Consider the following 12172-nt stretch of genomic DNA (forward strand, 5'->3'; position numbering starts at 1 on the left):
TTCTTCAGATTTCAATTCGTCAATCCAATAAAAGACACTAAAGAGTCAGTTGCAGTATAAACTGTTTCCCCAGCAAAAATGACTGGTCAAGATTGAAATATTTGTCATTAATGACTTTTGTCATGTCATTGTAATACATGAAGAAACAGAAGTGGCTTTGGTTGTAAAAGCAAGACTCTCCCTAAGAAATATTTTGTCTAATGTAAGCGTGTGTTGTCTGCACATGGTATTCAGCTTTTATTTTGCTTGTACAGACATTTAGGATATACATTAAGGACATTTGTGTTTGGTTGATTAATTTCTCCTTTTATTTCTCCTCCAACCAGAATTAACAAACTGATCAAGAAAGCTGGTTCTGTGCTTGGAGTAACTCTGGAGTAACTCTGGAGCCACTGGAGCTGATTGTCCAAAGAAGAATTCTGCACAAGCTGATGATGATTATGGAGAATTCTTCACACCCTCTCCATAACACAGTGATGAAACAACAACATGTGTTCAGTGACAGGCTTCTTCAGGTCCGCTGTAAGACTGAAAGATGATCATTCCTGCCAGCAGCCATCAGCCTCCGGAACAAGACCTCCTCTTGTTAATTATTATTATTTACTACTATGTTGAATTTCCCTTTGGGGAATAATAAAATATTTTTCATTTAATTTCATTTACAATAAGGAATACTTTGCGTTCAGGGTGTGAAGAATTGTCCACTATGTCCAGCAATTTTCACAGAATTTTGTCGTTGTTATTCCATTGCAGTATATACACCCTAAAACTTGAAAAAGGCCATACATGCAACTGAAATAATTTAATGCAAAGATATAAATTGTTTTTTTTACGTTTTGGCTTTCATCGGCGAGCTCGTTTAAAACGTCAGATTGTAATACCACGCCTGTCCTGCAGGTGTCACTGCAGGCATGGCAGCAGGGGAAGCTCCGGCAGCAGCTACTATCTAGCAGACAAACCCGACTGCTTTCTTAAAGCAAATAAAAATTTGCATGAAAATATTTTTCTATATATTCCTATAGGAAATTTTCATAACTTAATATTTACATCCGGGGAGGAATAGTCATCTAGGAACACCATTATTTGCTCTATTTTCGGAGACGGATCTGCTAACAGGCTAACTAGCTTAGCTCCAGTATGAACTCCCTGGTTGACTACGGAGTTTCCTCCGACAGCGATGGAGAGGTGGGCGATGTAAACACCTGCAAAGCAGAGTAAGTAGACATCAGTTAAGGCTAACCACAAGTGGTAAAAAAAAAACAAAAAAACCCCAGCAAGTCATTCTATGCTTATTTTGTAACTCTTTTTCGCTTTGTATTCAAGCGTCATGGAGGATTCTGCAGCTGTCAAAAAAACTCGCAACTTTTTGCTGGAGTCTGGTTCAGCTTCAAGCGAGTCAGAAGCAGAGGATGATGCTGACCACCCTGATCCCTCACCATTACCACCATCACATCCCAGAACACAAGCATCCTTCCAGCCCAGCCTCCCTAGGCCTTCCTTAGATACCCTGAACCCCAGCAAGTTACCCTCTCCGTCTTTGGCCACCTGCTCAGACAGCAGTGTGTTCGCCAATCCTTTCAAAGCTCAGGCTGATCAGAGACTCAGTGCCTTGCAGAAACACGTCCCTCTCACAATGCAGGCCAAACCCTCCCAGATAGGGGGCAAAAGGATCTGTGTATCGTACAGAAAAGATGGAAGGTGCAGGTTTGGGATCAAGTGCAAGTTTGCTCATGATAGTGACCTCCAGACTTCATTTGCTCCCAGTGACTGTCATCCACCTGTGAGCGAAGAAACCCCAGAGGCAGCTGAAGCTGTGGGATCACAAAACCTCCAGCAGAACTTAAAAGATGAGTCAGAGGGGCAGCAAGTGAAAAAGAAGAGAGTTGGACTGAGTAACACTTTGATTCCTCCTAAAAGAGCTTTGAAGCAATATACAACACAGAGGGACAGAGAGCGGATCAGCATGTCTTGATGTTTTAATGAACTAGAATAAAATTAATGATTAGTTTAGAATAGAGGTATGCATAAAGAATAAACTAATGACTAATTTTCCAGATACTGTAGAGAACTGTGGATGACTCACACCTGCAATAACATATCTGACATGCTTTGCTGGAAGGTTATTACTTGGACACACAGACATTCGAATATATGAACTCAAAGACCACGAGATGGATTCATACTACTGATAAACTGCAAAGCTGCTGCTCCTGTTGAAGAGGAGGAAAAACCCTGATAGTTTAACCTCCCAAACCTGTTTTTTCAAACAATAACTGTAGACAAACTTTGGTTAAATGCCAAGACATTTATTTACATCTTTTACCCGGACAGTTTTTATAGTTTATGGTAGAAGACATCTAAGGTGTGGGATTATAAGGGTCTACATAGTTTTGCTCATTACACTTCAGAGATTATTGACAGATCAGTGACTGTTTGCTGTTAATGCGATTTACTATGGGACAGGTTCACATTTGGCTGCTTAGGATGATGTCAGAATTGGAGTATTGAGGCTATTAGTCCTTCAAAAATCAGGAGAAAGTTTGACAAAGTCAGACTGATGTCATCAATGTCAACATCTGAAATCTGCACAGGGTGAAAATTTACAGGTATGCGAACCTGCTTTCATCTTTACTTTTTAGGGTTTGACATGTTCACTCATAATTTTCTTTTTAACCGTATCTAAATGAGCTCCAGTAAAATGTGATAATAAACTAAAATAACTTCATCCAGTGTTTTGAACTGAATTTACTTACTGAATATACAAGAAGTTTGTGACTTTATAATGTTTGTTCTGTGTTAATTCATTACATAAATTAAATTCATATATTCCAACTAACCTGATGCCACATATTGGGCATTTGATTTGTTTTATTACTCATCAGAGTTGGGCTATACTATTGCATAATGTCAACATAAACCTATTAATATACACACTCAAACGGCTAGTTGCAGGGCTGGTATGTACAAAGGCGACAACACACACAAACAAACAACTCTTTCCCTGATACAGACATTCTAAAAAGCTACCAAGTATGAAAATGAGTGAACAGTACACATTATATTGGTGATCCTACATTTACCTCAAACATGGCAAACTGTGTGTCAGGTGTTCATCTGCTCTGTGTGAACGCATGTTTCACATGAGACCTTGCTGGACATGTCTCTCAGTGCCATCAGCCAGCAGTTCCCCCTGTCCTGCCTGCTCCCAGACCACACCGTCCTCCCCCGCAACTTCTGTCTGCTGGAGGGAGCTGCCTGTTGGAGATGAAGAAGAGAGGACAGGATTGTCCAGAATAAAACTGTCTCCATTGGTGGAGACTGGATTCTGGGACTGCGGGGTGGACAGGAGAGGGGGGCTCGGCGCAGCAGTTTGTAGGGTCTGAAGCTGCTGAGAGGTTGCTAAGATGGGGATCTGCTGAATGTGGGTCTGTGACTGACTGACAGGCTGGAAGGTCATCTGCAGGATTTGTGTCTGACCCTGGCCCTGCTGCTGGGAGAACGGCTGAAGAGGCTGGAGCTGCGGCTGATGCTGGGGCACCACGGAGCTGGAATGGAGGGTCAGCTGCTGTGGCTGCTGAGCAGTCTGCACAAACTGGACGGGCATCTGGAGCTGGAGGTGCGTCTGCTGTTGGTTGTCAGCGGGTGAAGGGGGGTCAATGGGGGACAGGGCAATTGTCACTGGCACCTGCATGGTATGGAGGCTCTGGTCTTGCCCAAGTAAAACCACCTGATGACTCACTTGCTGGGTCACATGGCTCATTTGGGACACCTGAGCCATATGCTGCCCATCCTGACTGAGCTGCTCCACTTGACCGTCCTGCCCAGCTTGGCTAACGTCCATGCTGGTGACCTCAGCCTGCATTGGGTTTCCCTGCAGCTCCAGTAAAGAGGCGGGAGTTGTGATCAGTGCACCGGCATTGGCTGCCAGCGCCTCAGCGATTAACACTTCTGGGTGGCTCTTAGCCTTATGCGCCACCACACAGTCCTTCTTCTCAAATTTCTTGCCACAAATAGAGCAGGAGAACTGATAGGTGGCATCAGCATCGTGCTTCTTCATGTGCCAGTTCAGAGATGCCTTCTGGCGGCATGTGAAGCCACAGATCTCGCACCTATTAAGAATAAGGGAGGTAAGAATTAATCACATCTATAAAATTACTGTTTAATAAACCGGGACAGCAAACACCAAGAAACTCTGAGAAGAGGAGCACTTACTGTAGGGGTTTCTCTCCAGTGTGTATCATGCGATGCACAGCCAGATTGTGGGAGCTCTTGAAGGCACGAGCACAGAACTCACATATGTAATCCCTCTGGTCTGGAGTGGAAAGAAAACATAAACACTAAGCACTCCATTACAACTCACAATGACCAAACATAAAACCTGATCTGCGTGTACCTGTGTGGTGCTTTGCATGACGCAGCAGCTGCTTCTGTAGGCGGAAAAGCCTCCCACAAGACGGGTGAGGACAAACGTACTTCTTCTTAAGTAAGTGTTGATACTTTATATGATGCTGGGATTAAAAAAGAAAAAAGAATGAAACATGGAAGAACATTTCTTTTTCCAAACTATATCCATTTGCTTAAATATGAAACATATTTCTAAAAAGAACCTATTTAAAAAAAAAAAAAAAAAGTTTTCATATAGATTTCATGCCAGAGGTGGACGATAACCACCTTAATGTCATCTCCTGGTTTATTTACATTTTCAAAGGTTTGAATTTTGCATTTTAACATCAAAATTATAAATGATAAAATATTCACATCCACTTTTATTGTTGTCTTTTCCGTGGTGGAGGCACAAAGTTCCACCTGTGCACTTTATATTGAGGTAGAAACTTGTAAAGATCACACAATATAGAATGAGTAACACAGATTAACGTGCGGGGAGTGCTCCCAAAAATGTGCCAAAACTCCTACAATGTTGGTATTCCCCTCCGTGTCAGTCAGATGTATGACTGCAAGTGGCTCTTCCACCCTCCAGGATGACAACGCTCACCATCACCATCCTCTTCTGGAGATATTCTGTGATGGACTGAGCTACTGTGTGCCCGGATCTTAAACCAGTTGAACACTTGTATGACTAGCTTGGAAGTGCTCTATGTGCCAGAATGACCAACAGAATCATGATGGTAGACGGTCAACAACTCCTGGTTAAGGAGTGACCAGCTGTTGTAGATGTGTGTGGATCATCTATTTAAGTGTGTGACACAGTAAAATGAAACAAGTGTATAAACTGTATTTCCCTTATTACTGTGGGATAGTGCAATCACCAAATACACCCATTTTTGGAGGCATTACCTACATGTTTAGCTGTGTTGCTCGTTCTACAGAAACAAGACACTTAAATTACATCTTGTCGCTCTTTCCAGTGATGTCTATACAACACCAACTTGTATTCTAAAAGGGTAGAAATAATCAGGCAAACATACATTTCTTTACTTTTTGGACAGAGATGTTCTTGTCTGTCTGTGATTATGTCAATTAGCTCTTATAAATCTGGATCAGTTACAAACTTCTGGAAAATATGTGGCGACGGGGATGCACCGATCCACTATTTGGGAGTTCCAATCCGATATCGATATCTGAAATTTTGAATATCTACTGATACCGATATTTGCCGATACCAAACCTGTTTATGTGAACATTATTGTGACTATTGTTATTATTATTGCTGTTATAACTGTGTAAAATTTCATTAGGTTGTAATAAATTACCCATCCTTTCTGAAGTTACCTCAACAATACAAATTATAAGCATCTAACAAGTTTTTGGGAGTTTTATTTTAATTTGGCACATTTTACCGAAATACAACTATAAATGTGTGGTTTTGAAACAAAGATTTAGCTTTTATTGTACAAAAATATCACATTTTAACATTCAAGGCATTTATTTCTTTTAAAACACGTCTAAAGCATGTCATCAAACACATCTGTGCTAGCTTGACTAGCTTGACTCACAACTATCAGTTGTGATATCGGTACGCTTTTATTAATACCAAGTACGAGTACACACGCTTGGTATTGAGCTGATACTGATACTGATATTGGTATTGCGGTGCATCCCTATGTGGCCTATGTAGCAGCATACATGATAAGATTATAACATGAATGCTTCCAGTTGGGTTGAAAAGACAGAAATCTAGAAATGAGTGTGGAAACCTGCTCTGAATGGCTCTCAGTGAGGGACACAAACAAAAAGAAACACGTGTGTGTTACCTGTAGGTATCGAGGATGAGCCAACACTGTCCCGCAACCTTCCATTTCACAGCGCACGTACTGCACGGGGGGCTTCTTCCTGATTGAGTGAAACACAAATATTCTAGTCATTTTATCATGTAAAACTGTAATTTTGCATTTGCTCTTTTAGGGTGACTTTTTACATCTGTCCAGGGACTGCAGATGAAAAATAGCCTTCTGGCTAATTCTGGCATATTTACAGTAATGTTTATTAATATGCACTGTCCAGTATTAAATAAATAAATAAAAAAAACAGTTATGCGCCCAAAGATCACCTTATTTCTAAAGTTCCTTAAACATGTCTACCGCTGAACATGTTTACTCTCATTTCCAGCTCTGTACTGTCAACGCAACAGCAAAGTTTTAAAACAGAGAACAAAGAGCTGCCATTACTCTTTATAAAAATAATTGCAAAAATTTCTGACTTTAAACAGGGTTCTTACACTTTTTCACCAGTGATTTTCCATGACTTTTCCATGACTTCTCCAAAACTTTTTACGGAATTTCCATGACCAACAAAAACTGATTATCATGACAATACGTAAGATAGAGAGCCTAAATCTTTCCCCTTCCGGTAGGAACCATGAGACCTAAGCACTGATCACTAAAAAATACACGCAATAGGAGGTGAAATAGATGCTTGATCGTAAGAGGTCAGTGCTTTGGGCCCATGGGGCCCTACTGGAGAAAGGCTGTATTAGAGCTAAGTCTGAAATGTACAGTATGGTGACTGTAAAACCTAAAAACACCAGACCAGTCCACTTCAATACATTTTAATTTCACACTATGCATGTGTATATGTGTAATAAATCTGTGGAACACAAGTCTTTGTACTCACCTTCAAAACAATTATAGAAAACTTCAAATAAAATTCTTCCAATGTGAGCTCTTCCTAATAAAAACTATACTTTAGGGCCCATAGTATCTCCGCTTTAAGCACTTCATTATTGGCAGAAACAGTGATAGTTGCCTGCTTTGTTGCTGTGTGAACTGAAGAACTGCTTCTGGATGTCCCAGCTTTCATAAAATCACTTATTGTTACTGCGCTGTTAGCACTTGCAGCTACAGCTTGGTGTTTCTTTCCTTTCAAGTGGCTCACGAGCACTGATTTGCCCATATTTGATATATCAAATGATTTAACACAAAATTTACATCTGGCACATCTCGTGTCAGTGTCCCTATCGAGCCACAGATTATGTTGTTCTTTTGAAAGCCACGCGTTATTAAAATTGCATTTTCCTGGCATGCATTTTCCTGGCATGCTGTCACCTTTTCTGTTTCCTGAACTTAGGTCGCTCTCCCCTACAAGTGTGGGCGTGCTTTCAATCCAAAGGCGAATGAATGCCACCAAATTGAATAAACCCTTTCAACACCAAAAAATAGTTACGGTCCGAGGCAATTTGCATTTCATTGCGACACATGCATTTTATTTGGATATTTGATTAAACATTATATATTTCCATGACTTTTCCAAAACTTCTGACAAATCGATATTTTTAATAGCTTTTCCAGGGCCTGGAAATTTAATTTTAAAATTCCATGACTTTTCCAGGTTTTTCATGACCGTATGAACCCTGTTTAAAGCAAACACATCTTCCTCACCTTCTCTTTGGCAGACGTGGCGTTTTGTCATCTTTTTTCCGACGGCCTCTCCTGACACAATGAGAGCAAAGAAAGAAATTTAACAAGTTTGTTTAGTAATCGCAAAGCTGCAGTGAAGCAGAGGGGGAATAAAAAGGAGCTTTTGTATTAAACCCCCTCCAACGTGTCGAACACTGCTCTTACTTTCTGGGTCCATCTGGATCTTCAATCACTTCCTCTTCCAGCTTTACTTCCTCCTGGACACTCTCCACACTTTCTGAACCTTCTACTTTTATATCAGGGGCCTCTTTTTCCTTCTTAGGCGCTTTATCCTTTTCTTTCTTTTCTTTTTGTCTTGGCGGAGCTCTGCGTTTTGGTTTAGGGACATCCCTTTGAAAGAAACACAAAAACAAACAAAAAATGACAAAAAAAAAAAAAAAAAAAAAAAAAAAAAAAGAAAATATTGTTCATGGACCCACTGTTTAAACATGCCTGACTTTTGGGAAGAAAGTGAGTTAATGCAAACAGCAGCGAGACTCCAACCCCTTTCATACACACCTTTCAGCCTTCGGGTCATAACTCTGGTCATTTAAGTCATCTTTGAAGGGAACATCTTCATCACTGCTTATACTCTCTTCCTCCTCTACACCGCTTAAATAAACACAGCAAAAAATTACTTTAAACTTTTTAGGCCCAAGTAAAGTGTTGTGTTTGCAGAGCATTAAGTGTACCTCTGACTCTGCAGCGTGTAGCTGAGGTCACTTGGGTCGTCCGGAAACGAAGGGTCTTCTTCCAGGATTTGCTCAGGTGCATCTTCAATTTCATCCTGTTTCTTCTCACTGAATGATCAGAAAGTCGGGTTAATGCTTCCACATTAGATGGACGCAGAGCCTACGTATGGGACATTTACAGCTGTGTTATGGTGTGTTTAGGCTCTACTGGACGTTGGAAAAAGACAACACGCTGGAGGAGAAGGTGCGTATGGCCACCGACCTGCCCGAGTCTACAGACTGTCAGAGATTTAAAAGCGAGAAGAGAAATGTGGGTTGAAGTAGAAAACCTGATGGATGCAGTTGCAGTTTGTTACAACTTGCATGTTGCAGGTGCTTTAACGTGTAAACGTAGCAAACAAAGCGGAACAGCAGACGGTGTCTTGCCATGACTTGTAGTTTTATTTTCATTTAAGACACAGTTTACTTTTCTACTTCACTTTAGTCCCCCCTTCAATGAGTTCAGACAGCTAGAAAAATGGTTTCATATATTGATGATAGTCTCCCAAATATTGCAAAAATGTCCAATTTTTAATTAATAAAAAAAAAAAACTATTTCTGATGTCATTTCTTTCCACATTATTGTGTGAAAAACCAGTCCAGGCAAAACATTTTTGTAGCATTTTACCCTTTTGCCTCCAAACTTTTTAAAAAAAATCAGTTTTAAATATTGAGTTCAGCCAAATGTCTCTTAGTTACCATGTTGCCTATATAATTCTTTTTTAAAATTTTGATAATAAATTTGACAATGTCCAATAATTATTATTTTTCTATACCAATTACTATTAGGGGTGGGAAAATCAAATCGAAAAATTGAATATCGGGATTTTTTGCATCACAATTTTAAAATTGTTTAAAAAAAAAAAAAAAAAAAAAAAAAATCGATTTTTTTCCCCCAAATAAATAAAAATAATCCATTATAAATTTTTTTGTCATTTTTTTTATTGATCTTTGACTTGTCTTCTTGGGCATTAAAGCAGCAGAATGATGGTCTGGCTACTGTGTTGTTTTTTTTCTAGTTGAAATTAAGCGAAATCACTGGCAAAAAAAAGTTTTGTACTTTTTTTTTTTCCCTACAAAAATCAGCAAAATTGAATAATTGTGAGAATCACAATTTAAATCAATTCGCCACCCAAAAAAAATCAGAACTGAATCGAATCGGGACAAAAGCATATCACCACAGTCCTAATTGTTATTATTTCTACTATTTACTATGAGAATTGTTTCTGAAACTGAGTCATGCATTAAGTTTTAAGGCAATTGTATTGTTCTATTGTTCTGAAGGTAATTCATGTACTTTTTCATTTCTAAAACAAAGGAACAACCCAGATGCATGCTACTTAAATAATATAACAAATCATTCTTTTAAATGTTTGATCAGTTCACATGAAAAAGAAAAACAGCATTATAAAAAGTAGACAAGAAGTCAAAAAGGAGAATACAAGAAGAAGAGGAATGATTTCTTGAATACACTTCCTCCAAAAGATTGGAGATAATCAACTTTTATGTAAAATTTACATAAAATGTTAAAAGTGAAAGACTGATATTATATCATGACTGCCAGCATTAAAGCATGATTTTGTAACAATAATGTCTTCATCTTAAGGGTTTCATTGGCGCACTAACGTCAGTTATGGATTTACCACAACGCAAAAAACGGCAATGTCTCAACAACTCGTCATTTGTTCAGCATCGTCTTAAGTCTGACAATGTCAAAATGTAAATAATAAGATGAAGAGGGCTGTTTAGATATGAACTGTTGTTGAAATTACAACACTTTGTGGTTCAGACAATTCTTTCAGATTTTATGTTATTAAATGCTTTAACATTGACCGGTTTGACATGTTATAGTGCATTTCAGGAACATTCAGACATTTTGTGTAAAAGGTATATAAATGTACAACCATGTTCTTTGATGACACTTACAAAAGAATGCATCTTTTGTACAGCATTTAATAAAGAATGCTGGCATAGATCATGTCTGACTTCATCCAAACACCCAAAAATCTACTTACGCGTCATCCTTTTCCTTATCATTCACCCCGTCTTCCACTGCTGCATGACAGAGAAAGGCACAAGATTTCAAACAACAACACAAATGTATTTTCAGCACTTGGACATAAAATAATCATCTCACTGCAATCCTTTTTAAGTCTCTGTAGATGAATTGTTTAAAATACCGTGTTGTGGTCATGATCAAATGAGATTTTTGGGCCACAACAAATCCATAAATAGAAATACACTTAACTAGATGCCACAGAGTTTTAAAAGCCTCAGCAGGACCTTTTAGCTCTTCTGTGTCTACATAATCTGATTTGTGGGTTAAAGTGCCCACAAATTTAAAAACACAGCAGCTCAGTGTCAACAGGTTTCTCACCAGCTGGATTCTCCATCCCGGGTTCAGTCTTACACACAGGTTTGCCAGAAACTCGGATGGCCCTGCCAGCTGGGGGCTTGGCACCAGTCTGTGCTGGGGGGCGTCTTGAAGGAAGTGCTGGAGCGAGGGAATCGAAGCAAAAAGTCATTAAGTACACACTTACAACAGCTCTGTTTGAACTCACACATAATTATACATGTATAAATAAGGTTGCTTACCTTGAGCATCTGTAGCAGCTTTCTTGTGGTCTTCTAAACTAGAGGAAGGAAGGGAAAACACTGAGATTTTACACTTTGTTTACCTCCTGGGGAATGTAGCAACATCCACCATGACCTTAGAAGCTGAAGCACTTAAGAAAAGTGTGAGCTTAGTTGTGGACAGGTAGGTTTTACTCCAGTCATGTAGTCAGTGGAGAGGGGGACGAGTCATGCTGGAGGCGTGCGTTTGACAGGAACCAAACCCACCGGCACATGTTAAAAGTCTGGAAGCCTCATGATAAACAAATGTGCTGGTCTTATAGACTGGAACAAACAGGTAGGGTTGTCTGACAGAAAACTTACTCTGTGCCTTGAAGACTGTCTCCTGCGACCCCTTCTCCACCTTCAACCAGACCCGCAGACTCCACATTTTTCTTCCGCCTGGAGTTGGAAACTTTCCTCCGCTTGGTCGCACCGCTGTCCGGGCTCGGTTCGTCTTCGTCGTCGTCACTTTTGGAGTCCTTTAGCCAGGCCGGTACTGCCCTTGTTGACCTGTCTCTTAAAACCCGTCCTGAGGTCAGTGGGCTCAATGCAGCTCCGTTAAGGTCTGTAGCAGGAGCGGAGAGGCTGGACCTAGGTCGGCCTGCTCCCCGCTCTCTGAGCCCCCTCCGCGGTGTACCGGCCATACTGGTGGCCGGGGTCTGCTCTGCGGCCTTGTCCTCCGTCGGCTCTTCACCTTTATTTACATCGCCGACCGGTTCCATCACCGTGAGAAACACGACAGCCTACTTCAGATTCCTCTTGAAGTCACGCAGGTTTACATGCAAAGTGAGGAAAAACTGACCACATCTGTTATAAAGACAGTTTGATTGCAAGCGGCCCTAATCGTACAGTGATGCATTTTCTGTTAGCTTCGTCGCAAATTAAATGCATATATTTATTTATTAGAAACTTAAAACTTTTCTTAATTATCTATTCAGCAATAAACCGATATAATTTTAAAGAAGCAGACAC

The 12172-nt window shown here is 40.1% G+C and overlaps 2 protein-coding genes across 3 annotated transcripts; one reads left to right on the plus strand and one right to left on the minus strand.

Moving 5' to 3' along the window:
* Positions 1–925: 925 nt before the first annotated feature.
* Positions 926–1972, plus strand: LOC306774991 (uncharacterized protein; the record flags this gene model as incomplete). The annotated part of the gene is made up of 2 exons (XM_079265194.1): positions 926–1214; positions 1324–1972. Exons 1-2 carry the CDS (start codon positions 1138–1140, stop codon positions 1970–1972), a joined length of 726 nt encoding a protein of 241 aa, XP_079121320.1. The 5' UTR covers positions 926–1137.
* A 1161-nt stretch (positions 1973–3133) lies between these two features.
* On the minus strand, positions 3134–12172 carry zfp91 (ZFP91 zinc finger protein, atypical E3 ubiquitin ligase). 2 transcript variants are annotated; one of them, XM_079265192.1, is made up of 12 exons: positions 11522–12172; positions 11180–11217; positions 10962–11078; positions 10600–10639; positions 8546–8653; positions 8373–8465; positions 8019–8204; positions 7836–7886; positions 6213–6291; positions 4394–4508; positions 4213–4312; positions 3134–4109 (listed from the first exon to the last, which is right to left on the minus strand). In XM_079265192.1, the coding sequence occupies exons 1-12, from the start codon at positions 11920–11922 to the stop codon at positions 3137–3139; spliced, it is 2301 nt and encodes a 766-aa protein (XP_079121318.1). In that variant the 5' UTR covers positions 11923–12172; the 3' UTR covers positions 3134–3136. The 2 variants fall into 2 exon arrangements, with proteins under 2 accessions (XP_079121318.1, XP_079121319.1); XM_079265193.1 differs by having other exon boundaries at positions 11180–11212; positions 11522–11725.

The sequence above is a fragment of the Telmatherina bonti genome (genome assembly GCF_933228915.1).
Source record: "Telmatherina bonti genome assembly, chromosome: 3".
Taxonomy (NCBI): Eukaryota; Metazoa; Chordata; class Actinopteri; order Atheriniformes; family Telmatherinidae; genus Telmatherina; species Telmatherina bonti.

Excerpts from the sequence above, each read along its gene's own strand:
- zfp91 (XM_079265192.1), bottom strand. The coding sequence starts at position 11,922 with ATGGAACCGGTCGGCGATGTAAATAAAGGTGAAGAGCCGACGGAGGAC. Across the intron at positions 11,218-11,521 it reads GACAGTCTTCAAGGCACAGA|TTTAGAAGACCACAAGAAAG; the intron begins GTAAGTTTTCTG and ends TCCTTCCTCTAG. Across the intron at positions 4,313-4,393 it reads TCATGCAAAGCACCACACAG|ACCAGAGGGATTACATATGT; the intron begins GTACACGCAGAT and ends TTTCCACTCCAG.